Source organism: Odocoileus virginianus, chromosome 13 (assembly GCF_023699985.2).
Source record: "Odocoileus virginianus isolate 20LAN1187 ecotype Illinois chromosome 13, Ovbor_1.2, whole genome shotgun sequence".
In the NCBI taxonomy this organism is placed as follows: Eukaryota; Metazoa; Chordata; class Mammalia; order Artiodactyla; family Cervidae; genus Odocoileus; species Odocoileus virginianus.
Genome location: NC_069686.1, coordinates 65,791,920 through 65,810,385, shown reverse-complemented (window position 1 = coordinate 65,810,385; position 18,466 = coordinate 65,791,920). Strand labels below are relative to the sequence as shown.

Below are 18,466 nucleotides of genomic sequence, written 5' to 3'. Positions count from 1 at the left end.
TGTCGATGTGAATGAAATCCACAATCAGCTGACTGATTGTCCTAGATAATCTGGATTGGTCGGACGCAATCAGCTACAAGACCTTATGAAGAGAGGGCTTCTTCAGGCTCTCTGAAGTATTCCTTGTTGTTTGTCTATTTTACATGTAGTAGTGTGCATATGGGCTTCTCTTGTGACTCAGCTGGGAAAGAATCTGCCTGCAATGTAGAAGACCTGGGTTTGATCCCTGGGCTAGGAAGACCCCCTGGAGAAGGGAAAGGCTACCCACTCCAGTATTCTGTCCTCAAGAATTCCATGGGCTGTATGGTCCATGGGGTCGCAAAGGGTTGGACACAACTGAGCAACTTTCGCCCACCCAGTGTGTATATGTTAGTCCCAAACTCCTAATTTACTCTCCTCACCCCACCCCCACAGGGAACTACACACAGTATCATACAATAACCTATAGTGGAAAGGAATTTGAAAATCACACACACACACACACACACACACACACACACACACACATATTTACTTCTCCAGGGGATTTTCCTGACCCAGTGATCGACCCTGGGCCTCCCACATTGCAGGCAGATTCTTTACAATCTGAGCCACCAGATTGTATATACGGAAGGCCCGTATATACATATACACACATATATATATAAGCACTTTGCTGTACATTTGAAACTAACACACTGTATTCGGACTTCATTTTTAAAACATGAGGGGAAAAAAAGAAAATAAAGGATTCCCAAGTCAGACAGGGAAAGACAAATATGATATTGCTTATACGTGGAATCTTAAAAAATGGTATAAATGAACTTACTACGAAAAAGAAATAGAGTCACAGATGTCGCAAACAGACTTCTGACCACCACGGGAGCAAGGTGGGGAGGGACAAGCTGGGAGGTCGGGGCTGACCCTGCACACACTTCTGTAAAACAGACAACAGTAAGGGCCTGCTGCATAGCACAGGGAACGCTACGCAGCAGTCTGTGACGATCTATGTGGGAACTGAATCTTAAAACAGAGTGAATGTCTGTATATGAATAACTGACTCGCTTTGCGGTACAGGGGAACCTAACACAGCATTGTAAATCAACTATACTCCAATAAATATTAATTTAAGAAATTCCTCCTGTGGTTAGCCATGTCTGATAGTTCCAGCCGCTCTCTCTGATGGCCCACCTTGTGTCAGACCTCCATCATCATCTGAACCAATTATTTGCAATGAATCTCAATATATTATCTCTCACAAGTAGGTTTCACAGGTGCAATCCCAACTGATACAAGCAGACTCTAAATTTGAAGATTTGTCATTCAAAGGCCTTTGCTTTCTCTTAACCAGTTTTGCAACAATTCCCTCATAACGATTTCTATCCTAGAGAAAGATGAAATATTTCCAATCAATGTACTCTAGAACTTTAGTCACCTGTAGGCATTGGAAAAATAAATGTTATGATGGGGTGGGATTATGACAGGTAGACAAGGAAATGCCTAGAGTTGGGGGTCAAGGATGTTCACTGGAAAACAAACCAAAAAAAAAAAAAAAAAAAAGGACTTGAAAGAACATTTCCCAGCAGACCATTAGACCCATCCATCGTCCTTCCCAGATTGACTTTCAGAACCACCCGCCCTTCAAGAGGGAGATTGGGAGTCTTTCCTAGGAAATATGCTTATTCCAAGAAGAATGACTCAAAGATAAAGTTGGAGTTTTTTCTATTCAAGACCCAGTGCAGCCTTTCGTGCAGACCCCAATCAGTGCATTATAACCACTCCATTCTTAAATACAAGCAGATAGCTCAGGGTCATAAAAAGTGTGATGAAATCTAATAGGAGTGAGAAAGACCGACTGACATAACATAAGAAGCAACTAGGGGAAAACAACTATGCAGAAATAGCAAAAGAAAGGTAGATGTACATGCACAGATTGTTAAATAGACTCAAAGTGATATGAAAAGATAATTCAACCTTGAAACCTCGTATTTATATCCAAGAGCAAACCTGGCTGCCACATATAAAAAGTTCTATTCATACCTTTCAAGAGTCACTCTATCAACACACGTAGCCAAAGGCCCCCACCTCCCACAACATAGCAAAGTAACCACCACAGGACCCGAGATAATGTGAACTTTTGCTGGATTGGAAGATACAAGTGAGACTCGGTGTTCAGAGATCTGGAGAAACTGATGCAATGTGCATTTGAGACACTTTCTAGTGGGAAAACACTCTTGCTCGACATAGCTAGAAATGATTTGGTCATAAACAAGGAAGGGCCTGATCTTACACTCAAGATCAGAAGGGGAATGGCTAAAGGTGGTTTTACTTTTGTATACATTAATCCCAAACTCCTAACCTATCCTTCCTCCTACTGAAAGTGAAAGTTGCTTAGTCGTGTCCAACTCTTTGCAATTCCATGGACCATACAGTTCATGGAATTCTCCAGGCCAGAATACTGGAGTGGGTAGTCTTTCCCCCTCTCCAGAGGATCTTCCCGGCCCAGGGATGGAATCTAGGCTCCCTGCATTGCAGGTGGATTTTTTACCAGCTGAGCCGCAGGGAAGCCCTTCCTCCCGTTACCCCCTTTGATGACCCTGAGTTTGTTTTCTATGCCTGTGAGTGTTTCTGTTTCATAAATCAGTTCCTCTGTGTCATATTTTAGACTCCACATATAAGCATATCACATGATATTTGTCTTTCCTTTTCTGACTTACTTCACTTAATGTGATACTCTCTAGGTCCATCCATGTTTCTTCAAATGGCACTATGTCATTCTTTTTTTTACAGTTGAATAATATTGTGCTTTCTAAATGTATGACATCTTATCTATCCATTTCTCTATTGATGGACATTTAGATTGCTTCCATGTCTTAGGTTGGAGAAGAAAATGGCACCCCACTCCAGTGCTCTTGCCTGGAAAATCCCATGGACGGAGGAGCCTGGTGGGCTGCCGTCTATGGGGTCGCTAAGAGTCGGACACGACTGAGCGACTTTACTTTCACTTTTCACTTGCATGCATTGGAGAAGGAAACAGCAACCCACTCCAGTGTTCTTGCCTGGAGAATCCCAGGGACAGGGGAGCCTGGTGGGCTGCCGTTTATGGGGTTGCACAGAGTTGGACATGACTGAAGTGACTTAGCAGCAGCAGCGGCAGCATGTCTTGGCTATTGTAAATAATGCTGCTGTGTACATTGGTCTTATATTTGATTTCTCTTTTCTCTGGCTTCTTAATGTTCTTAGAATCTAATTTCCATGAGTTAGAGTTCCATTGTTCTATTATTTCTGCTTGTGTGCAACTTTATGTCCCTACCTAGTCCCCTGGATTTTTTCAGGGCAGAAACAACCACTTGCCCTTCTCCAGTCATCTCGGCACATCTAGCTACTGTAATATGCATTGCGGCAGAAGCTTGGCCAGTGTCAGCTGGTAGCCTGAGGGTTAATTATTACCCCCTCCCTCTCACTCGGGTTGGCCTATGGCATACCTGCTGGGATGGCGGCAGCTGGGCTCAGTCGTGACTATGAAAAACATGAGCGTCAGTTGCTCATCTGCTATTTGCCAACCACTGGGTCCAGCTCCATTACTCTATTCAAAACCCCTAAACTAAGTGAGACTGAGCACCCAGTGTTGTCCAAGATGGTTTCATTTTTAGCACTGATAATCCCACGTCCCTGGAAATGACTGAATCTTTGGCCAACCATTCTGAAAACAGGCAGTCTGTCTGTAATACACTAATCAAAAGAGCTGCGTTTGTAAAATACACACAGAAAACAGAGCACAAAGACTTGTACTACAAGATGGTAGTGATAAAAATGTGGATAACAACACATCGCTGCCTTCAAAGACTGCAGTCAGCCGCAGGGAAAGAGTTATATTCAGAGATAAGAAATACAAGTCTGGGGATTGTGAGCAAACTCAGGGCAGAGGGAGACATCCTACAAAGTGGTGGACTGGTCTGTGGCTCTTCTCCCTGGACTGGATGATAAGCATTTTCCAAATCCCAAAGCAGGCCTGGGGTGTTGGCTTAAAGGAGGACTACAAAGTATCAGCTTTATAATCCACTGTGCATGCCCTGAGTGGGTAAACGTGGGCCCAGGCTTGACCAGAATGCTTTAATTTCCCTCTGCAGTGCCTACACAGCTACCGCTTTTTCTAGTCTCTTGTGCTTACCTTTCCAGTCTACCTTATACTTCGACCCACCCACCCAGTGAATTACCTAGTTCTCCCAACTCTTATTTTATATTCCACTGCTATTCCCTTATTTTGTTCTTTCCCACTCAGAGGATGGGTTTTAGTGTAACCTCCACATCAGTCTCTCCACCCTGCCCACATTTGACCTGTTACCCACAAAAGAACCAACAGCAGCTCTGGCCATGAGACTTCTCTTAGATGGTTTCTCCCATCTATGTAATGGATTCTGGACTGCTTTGCAGAGCCCTGAGGATTCTTGGGGATATGGTCCCAAGTGAAACTTCCTCTTTTTCCTTCTTCTCTCCTCCACAGCATAAACAAGACCATCTGAAGATAGCCCCTTCACTGTTCCCAGCATACTGTTTGTCTCCCTGCAGTCTTATTTGATCCATACCACCTATAATCTAAGTTATGGTAAGTGTTGAAGACTTGATGCTTGCAAATTGTGGTGCTGAAGACTCTTGAGAGTCCCTTGGACAGCAAGGAGATTCAACCAGTCAGTCCTAAAGGAAATCATCCTGAAGAATCACCAATGGATAATTGGAAGTACTGATGCTGAAGCTCCAATACTTTGGCCACCTGATGTGAAGAACTAAACCTTTGTAAAATACTTTGATGCTGGAAAGATTGAGGGCAGGAGGAGGAGGTGCAACAGAAGATGAGATGGTTGGATGGGATTACTGATTCAGTGGACATGAGTTTGAGCAAACTCAGGGAAATAGTGAGGGACAGGGAAGCCTGGAGTGCTGCAGTCCATGGGGTCACAAAGAGTTGGACATGAATTAGTGACTGAACAACAACAATCCCTCTTTCCTAGAACACACTCCACCTCTTAAGACCACATCTGGCTTTGAGAACAGGGTAGGAGTGATCTCCTTCATGACACTCTTCTGAATCATCTAAGCTAGAAATGCTCTCTCCCTCATCAGAATTCTTTCTTTGATCTGCATATCATTTATCAAAATTACTCTTATTGTAATTATTAAATGTGTCTTGTCTCCATAGATATGGGTTTTATTACTTCAGGAACGATGATCCTTAGGCTATATATCTTTAAAGTGTTCTGAGTTTCACTTAGCATCTTGATTTGTACATAATAGGTGCTCAAATGCTATGCATTGAATGAGTTATCTGGGAATAATGCTAAGGAATCATTTTACCAATTTCAAGCATTTAGATATTTTCTTTCAAGAAACTTTTCACCTATGCAAAGCTGATACTCTCTAGACACACAGAGAAAATATATGAGAAGGGTAGAACATGTATCCAAGTTTGGGAGCGGATCAGAACAACCAGAAACTCCTCCTAAAGGATGAGCTCAAACCAGAAATTTTCTCAGTGTTCATGCTGATTTACTTATTTATCCTCCCAACAGGAAAGTCATCAATGTGCCTCTTTATCAAAGAAATGGCAGAGATCATTGGTACGTTAGCCACTGGTCTCAAATCTTGATCCTGATAACTGAGAAAATCCTTGTGGAAATGAAACAGAAAAATACAGGGATTCAGATCAAATCTTTCCCAGAAGTGGATATCCTATAATCACACCTGAGTGTCAACGGGCTTCATGCTATTTTAATCTGTTTTAATACTCCAAAAATTAAGTCCCAGTAGACTGAATGAATGGGGACTTCCCAGGTGACACTAGTGGTAAAGAGCCTGCCTGGTAATGCAGGAGTTGTAAGAGGTGCAGTTTCAATCCCTGGGTCAGGAAGATCGCCTGGAGTAGGGCATGGCAAGCCAGCCGTGTTCATGCCTGGAGAGCCCATGGACAGAGGAGCCTGGCAGGCTGCCATGCATAGGGTTGCAGAGAGTCGGACACAACTGAAGTGGCTTAGGACACACTCACAGACTAAACGAATAACCAGGAACCAATGATTCTCTTTCTGCTTTGACTTCTCCTCCTTATCCATAAGAAAACACTCAGAATTCTGCCTCTGCTGGCTCCGCGGGTCCCTTCCAGCTTCCGGCCCTTCCTGCCAAGCTTGGGATAGAGACCTAAAAGGCGGGCGCAGAGTTCATTAGTCTTAGCTTGGATCCTCTTCACTTCACTGCCTTGTCAACACTGACACTTTTAACACTGGTCTAGATTCCCCAGGCAAAGGATGAACAAATCAATGCAGTGCCATTGGCAAGGAAAAGGGATATCGGCCAAAGAAAATCAATGGGCAGTGTGGCTACATCGTCTCAAGAAAAATAGTTGCTGTTTTCAAATACCACCATGTGTCCTGTGTGTCAAACACTTTACACACCCTGTGTGTTATCTTTATAATAAATTGATTAAAAATATTTCTATTGCTCTACAGATGAGGAAACGGGAGCTCAGAGAGGTGAACATAACAGTGATACAGCTAGTAAAGGACAAGTATAGAATTTGAGCTGCCAACTGTCTAACTCCAAACACATTTTCTACATCACTACCAGGCACCATTGTGAGAAAAACACATGGTGTCTAAGGAACCTGGAGATCCTTCGAAGATCTAGTTGTAGCTGATTGTATAACATGGAGCCTATTAATGTGTTTCATTTTTCAGCTCCGAGAGCTGTAACATCTACATATTATGCTCTATTTCTTTTTCCTTCAAGAACACTATGGGAGTTTGGGGTTAGCAGATGCAAGCTTTTATAAAGAGAATGGATAAACATGACCCTTGCTAGTATATAGCACAAAAAACTATATTCAATATTCTATTATAAATCATAATGGAAAAATATGAAAAAAGAATATATATATATATATATATATATATGACTGAACCACTTTTCTTTATAGCAGAAATTAACAATAATATTGTAAGTCATTTATACTTCAACAAACTTTTTTAAAAAATAATTTAAAAAGAAACATTATAAACACTTAGTGTGTGCCTGCAAATATGGTAGCAAAAGACTCAGGTCCTCTCTTTGGAACTCCATGATTACCCCAGAGTGGGGAGGGACAGAGGTGGTCATCAACATCCTTAAAAGTCAGACTAGCCCACACTTTCTGACTTATAGCTTTCTGTAGTTAGTCCCTACCATTCTCAGGATAAAACCCAGACTCTCAGTATGGCTAGTGAGACTCATGGGGTTCTGGTCCCTGCTCACCTCTCTTGGTCCCATCACTTGCCATCTTGCACTCTGATTTTCAGCCTCCTATGTCCAGAGGTGCCACTTTATTTCTCTTTTGCTCACCCAGGTAGAACTCACCTGGGTCCCTCCTCTGTCTATTCTCAAATTAGATGTCCCTTCCTCCAAGTGACGTTTCCATGCCCCTTCTCCCTCCAGCAATCCACACAGGCCACTCTGGGCTTACCTGTCTGCTTACTGGTCTATTTTCTCACTAGACTGTGAGTGCCTGAGGGTGCAGACAGTCCTTTACCTTTTGTATCAACAGTGCCTAGCTTGGTACCTTTCTTGGTGCAGTTAGGAAATACTCAGTGCATATTTGTTTAATGATTACAAAATCAAAATACGTCCCACACTTTGAAGCTTAGTTGATACACCAAGTATCACACAGTTCCAATCCATCAGAGGCAGCTTTAATTGTGAGAACATACATTCAAATAATGTCAGATATGTTTCCCCTGGTTTAATACTCTTAAGATTATTTTATTAGAAACCGAGAATTGGCCATATGTGCACCTTCACTAATTACCAAGCATCAGAGTGTCAAGTTTATATAATGTCTTTTCATTCATTCATTCCACCCAAGCAGAAAGAAAGAGAGAAATTCAAGCTTTTTTATGCAAAGAATGAGTAGCCATCTTCTTTTTTTTCCCTTAGAATTCCTCTTTTAGGTCTGGAAGACATTAGAGTCCAATGTCATTCTTGAGAGAAAAGTATTTGGGTCAAACGGGGTAACTTCTTATTACTTATTCCTGTTACTGCAAGCATTTACTGAGTTTCATTATGCCAGGCATCATGTTAGCCACATTACCACTGAGTCTTCCAAATAGTAACTGACATTATTATAATAAATACCTACATTCCCATCGAGAAAAGTAAAGCTCAGAGAATTAAGTTATTTGTCCAGGTCAATTAGTCAGCACTAGACTTTGATTGGAATCGAGAGTGGATTCCAAAACCTGACTTATAATAAATATGCTATTCCCCCTCCACAACTAAAGTCTGGCCCTAGAGTCTACTTTTAAGCCCATCATGGTTAAGGCTAGGGACACAAGGTTTTAGTTTAGGAGTAATCAACAGAAAGCAGAGTGTGTTTTTTGTTTGGTTTGGTTTTGTTAATCTGGACTGTCTCATGCTATTTCTTAAAAACCAAAATATGGCAGGACTGATCGGGAGTGCCGGATCCAGATCTCAATGTGTGAAATTACATGCCAAGTCCACCCCTGGCTACTGTTGTGACACTAGACCAGTAACTTAGCCTCTGTGACACAGGTTCCCCATCTACCGTGTACGAGTAATAAGAGTGCTTGTCCCCTTGGATTGTGGAGGAGATAAAATCACCCAACCTGAGAGCCTAACAATCCAAGTGTTCACGGGCAAACGCATGGATGAAGAAGGTGCAGCACACATATGTACAATGAAGCATTTCCTGTCGTTTAGTCTCCAAGTCAGGTCTGACTCTCTGCAGCCCCGTGGACTGTAGCCCACCAGGAATCTCTGTCCATGGGATTCTCCAGGCAGGAATACTGGAGTGGGCTGCCACTTCCTTCTCCAGGGGATCGTCCAGACCCAGGGATCAAACCCACATCTCCTGCACTGGCAGTAGATTCTTTATCACTGAGCCAGCAGGGAGCTGATGGTGGAATATTACTCAACCCTAAAAAAAGAATGAAATAACGCCGTCCACAGCAACGTGGATGGAACCTGAGACGGTCACATCAGTGAACAAGTCAGAGAAGAATGAGCACATGTGACGTCACTTACATGTGGGATCGTAAAAAAATGACATGAGCGAATGTTTTACAAAACAGAAACAGACTCACCAACATAGTAAACACATGTATGGTTACCAAAGATGAAACAGGGGGAAGGATGAATTTCAAATCTGAGATTAATAGATACAGAGTTCTATATATAAAATAAAAAATAACAAGGACCTACTGTGTAGCATAGGGAGCTAAAATCAACATCTTGTAATAAATTCTAATAGAAAGAATCTGAAGAAGAATATACATCATACACATGTGTGTGTGTGTGTGTGTGTGTGTATCTGTGCGTGTGTGTATCTGTGCCTATGTGTATAGCGGAGTAGCTCTGCCGTGCATCTGAAATATCACAACGCTAAATTATTCTTCAATTAAAGTGCTAGTCACTCAGTCAGGTCCAGCTCTGTGTGACCCCGTAGACTGTTGCCTTCCAGGCCCCTCTTTTCCATGGGACTATCTGGGCAAGAATACTGCAGTGGGTTGACCTTCTCTTCTCCAGGGAATCTTCCCAACCCAGGGATCGAGCTTGGGTCCCCTGCATTTCAGACACTGCAGACAGATTCTTTACCTGATGAGCCATCAGAGAAGCCCAAACTTCAATTAAAAATAAGGAAAAAATAAGACATGAGAGTTTAGATCTAGCACAGAGCAAGCATTATTAAATAACATAAGCAATGTTACTATTATTACTTTTTATATAATAGTCATATCATTGGCTTCTGGTAAACCACACAAAATATCCCTTGTTAACAGAGTCAGGAGAAGACGTATGGAGTTTGCTAAAAGACATATAAATTTTGGTTTTTGCTTTTATAACAAAAATGCACTTGACTTTTACAAAGAAACACAAGCTTGCAGTGGGTCTGGGTTCTGATCATGCACTAGTTCCTTTAAAATGTAAAATAACATTACATTTTTCAGTCAGGAGATAACGCACATTCCTGTTCCTTGAGGTGAAACTAACTCATCTACTGTATATCCGATGAGGAAAATGGAGTTCATTGTTTGTAAAGGAAATGGAAACAAATCCCCTGTAGCCCAGCTGTGATTCAGTATTGGTTATCTTTAAGTTAGAAAGGATAAGATAGGTATTTAGGAAGGTGGAATGATTACTGAAATATGATAGTTCTAGATCTTTTAAAACTCTCCATTCACAGAGAGTTCAGATTAGATTAACCTGATTTTTTTTTTCTTTCTTGGGGAAACTATCATTAACAAAATTTTGGACATAATATGAGACAATTACACACAATATCAGAATTTGAAACAGGAGGGCTGTGGTTTGGAGGGGCTGTGGTTTGGAGATTTTCTTATTTGCTAAAGAACTAGGAATGGCCAAAAACAAAGTGAAACATCATTTAATAAACCCATGCTTTCAAAATGAAATAATTTTTTCCAGGAGTCTCTTTGGAAGCTACAAACTTGTCCCAATGAAGATAACAAGCATTTCTTAAAAGAGGGACTCTCAACTATTCTTTTTTTGTTGCAACGCACTGGGACTGTTGTTTGATGTTTACAAACATAATGCAGTCCCCAAATTATGCACAACTCCACGTCTCTCTCTCCTGGTGAAAAGAGGCAGCAGAATGTGAGTGAAAAAAGCAATGCTGTTACTGGATTATTGTTGATTCGTCCTCTCTAGCAAGAATACTTTGGCTTCCTTTTGAGAAAGAAGCATCCCCTTATTCTTAATATTCTTAATATGTGTGGTTGATATTGACTTGAGCCCTCCACCCCATCCAGAGCCATAGTCGGGTGCATAATCAGTGTATCCCCAATCCCTTGGACACCGCCATCATCTACAACTGTCACTTGACACAAATTGCTCCTCTGAGATTCAATCCAGGATTTTTTCTGGAAATTTTAGAAATGAGAGGCTTTCTTTCCACCGGGGCTGTTGGAATGGTAGTTATGAAGCATGGAACTGCTGATTCCACTTTTGTTACCACTGAAATTCTGCCTGAGAATAAAGTCCCATAGAGAGGTCACGAGGGTCAGAGGTGCAAAGAGAGACAGACAGACAGACAGACAGACAGACAGACAGAGGCTTCGTCACAGCCACATCTGAACTCCTGAACCCCACTGTGCCTGAGGCAACACTTACATTCTGAAGCTTCCACTTTCACCAACTATTTTATGGGCACTGTTTAAACTGGTTAACGCTGATATGCCATTAAAACCATCTTAACTCACACTCCCATCTTCAAGGCTCACCACGTTTCAGAACTGCTCTCTTAGAACACATTTGAGTCCATTTTGGAAGTTACCTTTATAACAACTTTTCTAAACTCATTAAAATAAAACTAGAAACAAAGCAAAACAGTTATCCTCTATTTTGCCACAGTGATCTTCAAAAATCAAAAGCTTCTGACATGTATGGAGCACGTGCTAAATACCAAATACTTAAAATGCTTTGTACATAGTGTCTTATGGAATGCTTACTCAAATCTATGAGCTAAATGCTACCATCCTCATTTACTGACAAGGGATTGTAGATGGATTTGACAGTTCACAATGGTCATACAACAGTAAGAAAGCCAAACATGAGTTAGTCTCTAAAAAGTTGAGCATATTTCACTCCGTAATTTTGCTTTTAAATTTAATATCATTTGCACAAGTTTTGAATCAGATGGAGGGTCCAACTATTTAGAAAATTAAAAAAAAAAAAGCGAGTACAGTCTTACAAAGCAAGCACTTTGAAATATCCGCCTTTCATTTGTACGCATAAATCTTGCTGCACTGCCTAAAAATGGCAGCCGTGACTCTTCACCTACAGAATGCTTGAGAAATGGTTTAACATGGACACAATCAGGAATTCACACAACAATGCTCTGATAGTGCAGAAGACACAGTAGGTGTGATGTTCAGAGCTGAGGGATTTAGGAGAGTCAAAGAATCCTATTCTCTAGACACAATCAGAATTCACTTCATACGGACAAGCCCAAAGCACAGGCAAGTGCTCACAGCTAGTTCTGCAGTTCCTAAATTAGCTGAATTTTTTTTGCAGATTGAGAAGGAATTCTCCCAATTTCTATATGGCTTGTTAGGGCCAAGTGAATTTTGAAGCTACCTGGGCAAACAGCCATCAGAGCAGAAGAATAATGTCTCTGCCAACTGTGAGCTTTAGCCTACCAAACTGGCAAGGAGGCAAAAGAAATTAATAAGTGAATAATCTCGTAAGTATGCCCTGAGGGCAAATAGCATTTGAATGTCTATGTGGAATCTGGCAGCTACAGTTTAAAAGCAATATACAATTCCTTTCCATCTAAGCTTGAAGATGTGTCTACATTTTAAAAAGTAACGGCTTCCTAAATCTGCAGTATAGTAAGTCTCCACTCAGGAAGAAAACAATAATGATGATAATAAATTCCTTAATTTTCAGCTTCAATGCTACATGTATATAAACTTTGCTGCTAAATTTAATCATATACTCTGGAACAGTAAATTAAGAGAAATCAGGACTAAAAAACATAAAACAAAATTAAAAAGCAACCAAAAAATGCAGTTCCTGTTAGAAGGTTCAAACTTTCTAAATTTCTAAATCTGACAGAATGTTCATGTTCCTGCACAAGCGCTAAATTGGACAGACATAGAAACATACAGGTAATTCACACTATTTGAATCTAAGGAATGCAGGTCTATATTTCTAAAGAATTCAGTAATTTTTCAAAAAGATGATCTTGTTCAAAAGGGTGACTTCCCTAAATGAACACATTTGTTTTCTTTTTAATGCTATTTTCACTTCAATCTATTCATGTAATAGACCAGAAGCAAGCATTTTTCTTCTTAAAAGTCAAACAGTGTCAGTAAACAAAGGAGCAAACCTAACAACAACACATGATTCACCATGGGTGAACATACACAGTGCAATTTTAACGTCAACGATTATGTCTTTTATTTTCATGAACTAGTCTCTATGTCACAGGAATGTTCAGGAAAGACATGTTTATTCATCTTGTTATCTATATAGCACATATCATGTAGAACCATCACTGGTGCTAAATAAATACCTTCTAGAATGATGAATTTGCCCTTTCTCTTAAAGAAATAAAATGAATACATGTGTTGCTTTACAATGGAATGCTGTTACTGAAGAAAACTGGAACAGATTTGCTATACTTACTTGCCTTTGGTATATACTATGAAAAAATGCCTGAAAATACTTGTTTTAGAGTTGAAAATGTCCAATGCAATACTAGACGTTTCTAAAGTTGTGGAGTAGGGTTGTGTTTGTTATAAATACTATGTTCCCTTTTCTGCACCATTCCTACCTACAGCAAATATTCCTAGTCCAAGTTCTTTCTGATGCATGAGGCTTCCTTCCAAAAGGTCTGCAGGATAGATGTCCCTCCTTAATAATGAACCTAATATTCATATCATCTTCTCTCACCTCTAGATACAGACCTTTCAAAGACCAAAAGTATGGAGGTTAATTATGGATCTAAACGCTCTGCTCTACTTCTAGCCATTTGGACAGGAAGAAAGGTGTGCAGGCAGGGGTTTTCCACACTTGGTCCAATGAAGACATTTTATTGACATTTATCTTCCTCAACAATAACCTAATCTTTTCTAAACAAAGATTTCTAAAACAAAACGACAAGCTGGCCCTCAATTATCTAGTGTGTGCTCAGTTGCCCAATCATGGCCAACTCTCTGCCACCACAGAGACTGTAGCCCACCAGGCTCCCTTGTTCATGGGATTTCTCAGGCAAGAATCATGGAGTGGGTTGCTATTTCCTGCTGCAGGGGATCTTCCCAACCCAGGGATTAAACCCACATCTCCTTCATCTTCTGCATTGGCAGACAGATTCTTACCCACTGAGCTACCCAGGAGGATAATTTAGTACAAGGTACAGTAATTTAGTAACTTGCTTTAAATTTTCACCCTTTCAGTCTTACATATTAGGGGTTTAGCTCAAAAGACAGAAATGCCACAGGAATGTCATACACAGTGTCAAGATTCACAGAAAGAAACTTTGAATAAGAGGGTGTTTCTGAGCTGCCCTTGCCGAGCAGGTAACGTGGAAACAGCCCAAGCTCGGTGAGCTACAGCCCTAGGAATCCCTCCTCTCAGAGCTCTTCTGAAACGTGGACTCAGTGGCTAAAGATAAATCGAGGTATGCGGGGCCGTGCAATACACCAGATCCTCAAAAAAGTAATTCTGCTTCATTAAAACCAAACAACACATTCTTAATATTTTGTTAAGCTTCAGGAAACAAAGAGGAATCCTAAGCTTGGGGAAGATTTTAGGGGAAATAAATGCAAAAACAAGACAGTAAGTCATCAGCCTACATTAAGTTTGCATCCAGGAGAGTACCTGAATCATCTTGAAGAACAGGAGTCCTGACCTCGACCTGTTACTAAGTGAGATACTCAACTTAAAATATTCACATTGAAACCAGTGAAAATGGAGAAGAAAAATTAAATCACCTAACAGAAAAAAGAATAAGACTGAGGTTTATCTAGTGCAGGTCAAAGCTAATTGAGTAGAGAGAGTAAGAAAGAAGCATTAAAGAGATGCTGAGAATTTTTGAGAGCTAATGAACAGATACATATGAATAATACATATGAACTAGATACATAGAAACTAATGAAGAAATACAAAAAACATAAACATATCAACTAAGACAATTAAATAGAAGTCTACAATCAGACACATGGTAATAAAACTGTCAAACACCAAATTTAAAGAAACGACCTTTCAAAGACAGGACAGACTGACAGCCAGCTTTTCAACAGTCACATCAGACAATGGAAGAGTCGAGTCCAGGATGTGCTGGTGAGGGTGAAACCTGGCTGCCAAGGACCCCAAGGACCCTGACTGGTAGCATTTCTGAGATACACGGAATGGAAACTCCTAGGTTGGCCAATTTCAAACTACCATTGTGAAATCACCAGATGCAGAATTGTGCAGGGATATGTATAACAGGCTCTTACGAGCCAGTGTGAGCTGCTTCTATCACACCCACGAATAAATCCTTAAGATATAAGGGAAAAGTGTCCTTCAGTGTTGAATTACGTATCTAGCAAAATTATCTTCCAGGAACAAAGGTGAAAAATGAATGACTTATTTTCAGATAAAGGACCACTTACACAGAAAAAAATTCAAAAGAATTTACATCAGAAAAAAGGAAATTAAATCTGGCAGAAAGTAAAAGGTTTTGGAACAACAAATTAATAACTACATTGGTAAGTCCAAAAAGCAGTGTCTACATAAAATAATAATTATTATTAGTAGGAGGGGAAATGGAATAAGAAATAAACATAAAATTCAAACTACAAGTTGGTCAGTGTTGATTGGCTCATTCAACTGCCATTTTGGAAAGTAAAACTGACATTTTCCAGACCCGATAGCAGATAGATTTCTGGATGCACATTATGTTCTGGAAACTAGATACAATTTATGGCTCTGGAAGGTTTTAGTGGGACAGGAGTCATTTTTTCTGCCTTTTCAGCTTTTCCTACTGGCCAGCAAAGTCATGGTGACTTGAAGTCTTTTATCTGCCGCCGTTTTTAAGGGACCTTCTCCACTGCTGGACGCTAACACACAGCATCAGTGACTGCGTGGTAGGTAGTGGCTTCCCGTTCATCAGCTCAGAACTGCTGGGAGTCACTCCAAAAGACCAGCAAGATTGCACACTGGAAGTGCCGTCACAGTTTTGTAAGCAACTTATTTCCTCAGTTACATCCATTCCTGCTTAAAATGTCTCCAGCTATGAAAGTTTCCTGCACTGTGTTGTGACTGAGAGAATAGAAAAGAGCACGCTAGAATCACAAGAAAAGTTGAACAACTAGAAAATAGGCAGAAACAAATCCAACCATCCAAATAACCCAAAATGCACCAGGGCTTACATTTGCCAGTTTATGAAACAGAAGATGCCAGATTGAATGAAAATACAATATTTGTTTGTCTGCTCTTCACAAGATCCTATATAAGGCTTAAAAAAAAAAAAAAAAAAAAGACTGAAAGGGAAAATAAAGAAAATGACAAACCATAAGCCAGGCAAATAGTAAAGCAAAACTGAATTAGCTATATTAATAACAGACAAACTAGATTAAAGCACAGAGACATTAAAATTAAAAAAATATTACTTCAGTGTGAAAAAAATGTTTAATTCATCAAGAAGACACAAAAATTTCAATCTTGCTTACACCTGATAAAAGTCATCATTTCATATAAAATGAAAATTGACAGAATTCCCTGTAGAAAAAAATAAAAGGGGAATCCATTATTGTCGTAGGACAATCTTTTGAATTTTTGGCGAATGAGGAAAGAGATTAAGGATTTATAGAATTAAATAATTGGGTTGTAAATCCTTAATTTCTTTAAGTGAAATTGACGTGAATTTAACTAAAAGAATTGCATAAACATTATAAATTGATTAGAAATTAAGTAAAAAATAACTATTTCAGTGAATTGCTATGTTTATTTACATTACTCGAGATTCTGTAAAGTAGATGTAAATACCGGTTTCCAGCCCCTCCACACAAGCATTCCTGTCTCCACAGGACTCTTGGTCCTACACGTTGGATATTATCTAGATCTTGTTGCTTTTCCCTGAAGAAAGTTATTTATCATTTATTTTATCAAGGCCAGAAAGACATGGACTAGAACAGCAAACCTGTGACTTTGCCCAAGGTGAGGGACCTGACAGCCCTGAATTCAACTTCTGGGGAGAAGTTATAACTGAGTCGGAGTTGCTGATCCATCTGCAAGAAAACAGAAAACAGAGCGGCATCAGCAGAGGTCCTCACACCCAAGGCATAAAACACTCCTGTCTGAAAATAGCTGGAAAACACAGGCAGGGCAGACACCTCTCTGGGATTTTTCTCCCTGGAGAAACGAGAAATGTCTCACTAATTCTTCCACAATGCACATAAAATACCCCTTTCTTTCTTTCTTGGTGAAATAAAGGCTTTCACACAAGGCTTCTCCCTGGGAAATTCTGTACAGCTTTTGACAGGTATTTATCTCCCCACTGAGATTTTCTCACCAAATTCTTCGCTGCAAAGAAGCAAACAAATGAAGCCTTTTAGGAAGGAGCCTGCAGGATTAACAAGAAAAGGAAAGCAGGTTTTCCTTTCCATCTCTCCCTCCTCCCCATTTGGTCCTTGAAACCTGCTGACCCGGCCTCAACCAGGGGTGCCCTAGGGGACTTTCCTGAGCGAATATATTTCAGTTTGACCAAAGGTCTGAGTCTGGGAAGGGGAGACCAGCTGAACAGCTGCCACCAGCATGAACAGCTGATAGTTCCATTTTGCAGGTGAATGAAAGCCACCAGGGGGATTCTTTGGAACGTTATTTCTAAGATCATCCTTTAGGGAACCTTCCTTTCCACACATGTTAATTTCAGTTCCGCCTCTTTGTTCTCTCCCTTTCAAGGCATGGGTCCCCATCCATCCCTAGGTTTTTCTGTCTAGTCAAAGCCTACCAATTTTTCCAGGCTCTATCACAGTCCATCTGTAGGAAGAGAAGACTAAAACCCCTGCAGCTGTGTGCCGGTCCCCAGACTGCCCTTGGGGAGCAGCTGATTGGGAGCCTCACGTTCCCAGCTCCCACTGCTGGACCCTCCTTCTGCACCCACTGCGGCTCAGACAGACCCTCCTACAGGAGCCTCCGGGTCCTGCAGTGGTTTCTGCTCTGAAAGAAATCAGTGGCTATGACTTGTGGTATATAATTGTAGGCTTTATTCCTTTTTCATTCATGGAATTATGCTTTAATAAAACTTGTTGTTTATTGAGCACTTGGTATGTATGAGACATCATACTAAAGTATCCTTCAAAATGCAGTCTTCCCTAGAATACTGTGAAATAGACATTATTATCCCTGTAGGACAGATGGTGGAAGTGATGTCACAGAGATCACACACTTGGCCAATGCCACACAGCATTACATAGCAGGGACTCCCTGTCACATGGCCTGCCAGCCACACAGTATGGCATTTACTTTACTTGTCCATGCCTCTCTAGATGTTTGAGCAGCTGGTAGACAATCACTGTGTGTGCTTATTTATGAATTTCTACAAAATCCATTCAATGACCATTTGAGTATCTACTCTATGCCAGACACTTTTCTAGTGTTCCCATGCTCAGAGTTCACCTCCTCTAAGAAGCTCTCCTTGAAGCCTTAGTTAGATTAATTGATCCTGTTCTCTGTTCTCATGGTGCCTTCCCCCCACCCCACCTCTAACCTTGCATTTAAGATGCTGTATCATAATGACAGCAAGGAGATCAAACCATCCAATTCTAGAGGAAATAAACCCTGAACATGCACTGAGAGGACTGATGCTGAAGCTCCGATACTTTGGCCACCTGAAGAGCTGACTCATTGGAAAAGACCCTGATGCTGGGAAAGATTGAGGGCAAGAGGAGAAGGGGATGACAGAGAAAGATTTCATTAGATGGTATCATTAATTCAATGG

General features: G+C 40.6%; 1 protein-coding gene across 2 annotated transcripts in view; it reads right to left on the bottom strand.

Annotated features, from left to right (window-relative positions):
- The window catches only part of CNTNAP5 (contactin associated protein family member 5), a 1,008,111-nt gene that overhangs the window by 53,648 nt on the left and 935,997 nt on the right, over nucleotides 1–18,466 (bottom strand). For both annotated transcript variants that reach the window (XM_070476362.1, XM_070476363.1), the window contains one exon: nucleotides 16,667–16,754. In XM_070476362.1, the coding sequence (XP_070332463.1) occupies nucleotides 16,667–16,754 (88 nt within the window). The remainder of the gene's footprint in view (nucleotides 1–16,666; nucleotides 16,755–18,466) is intronic.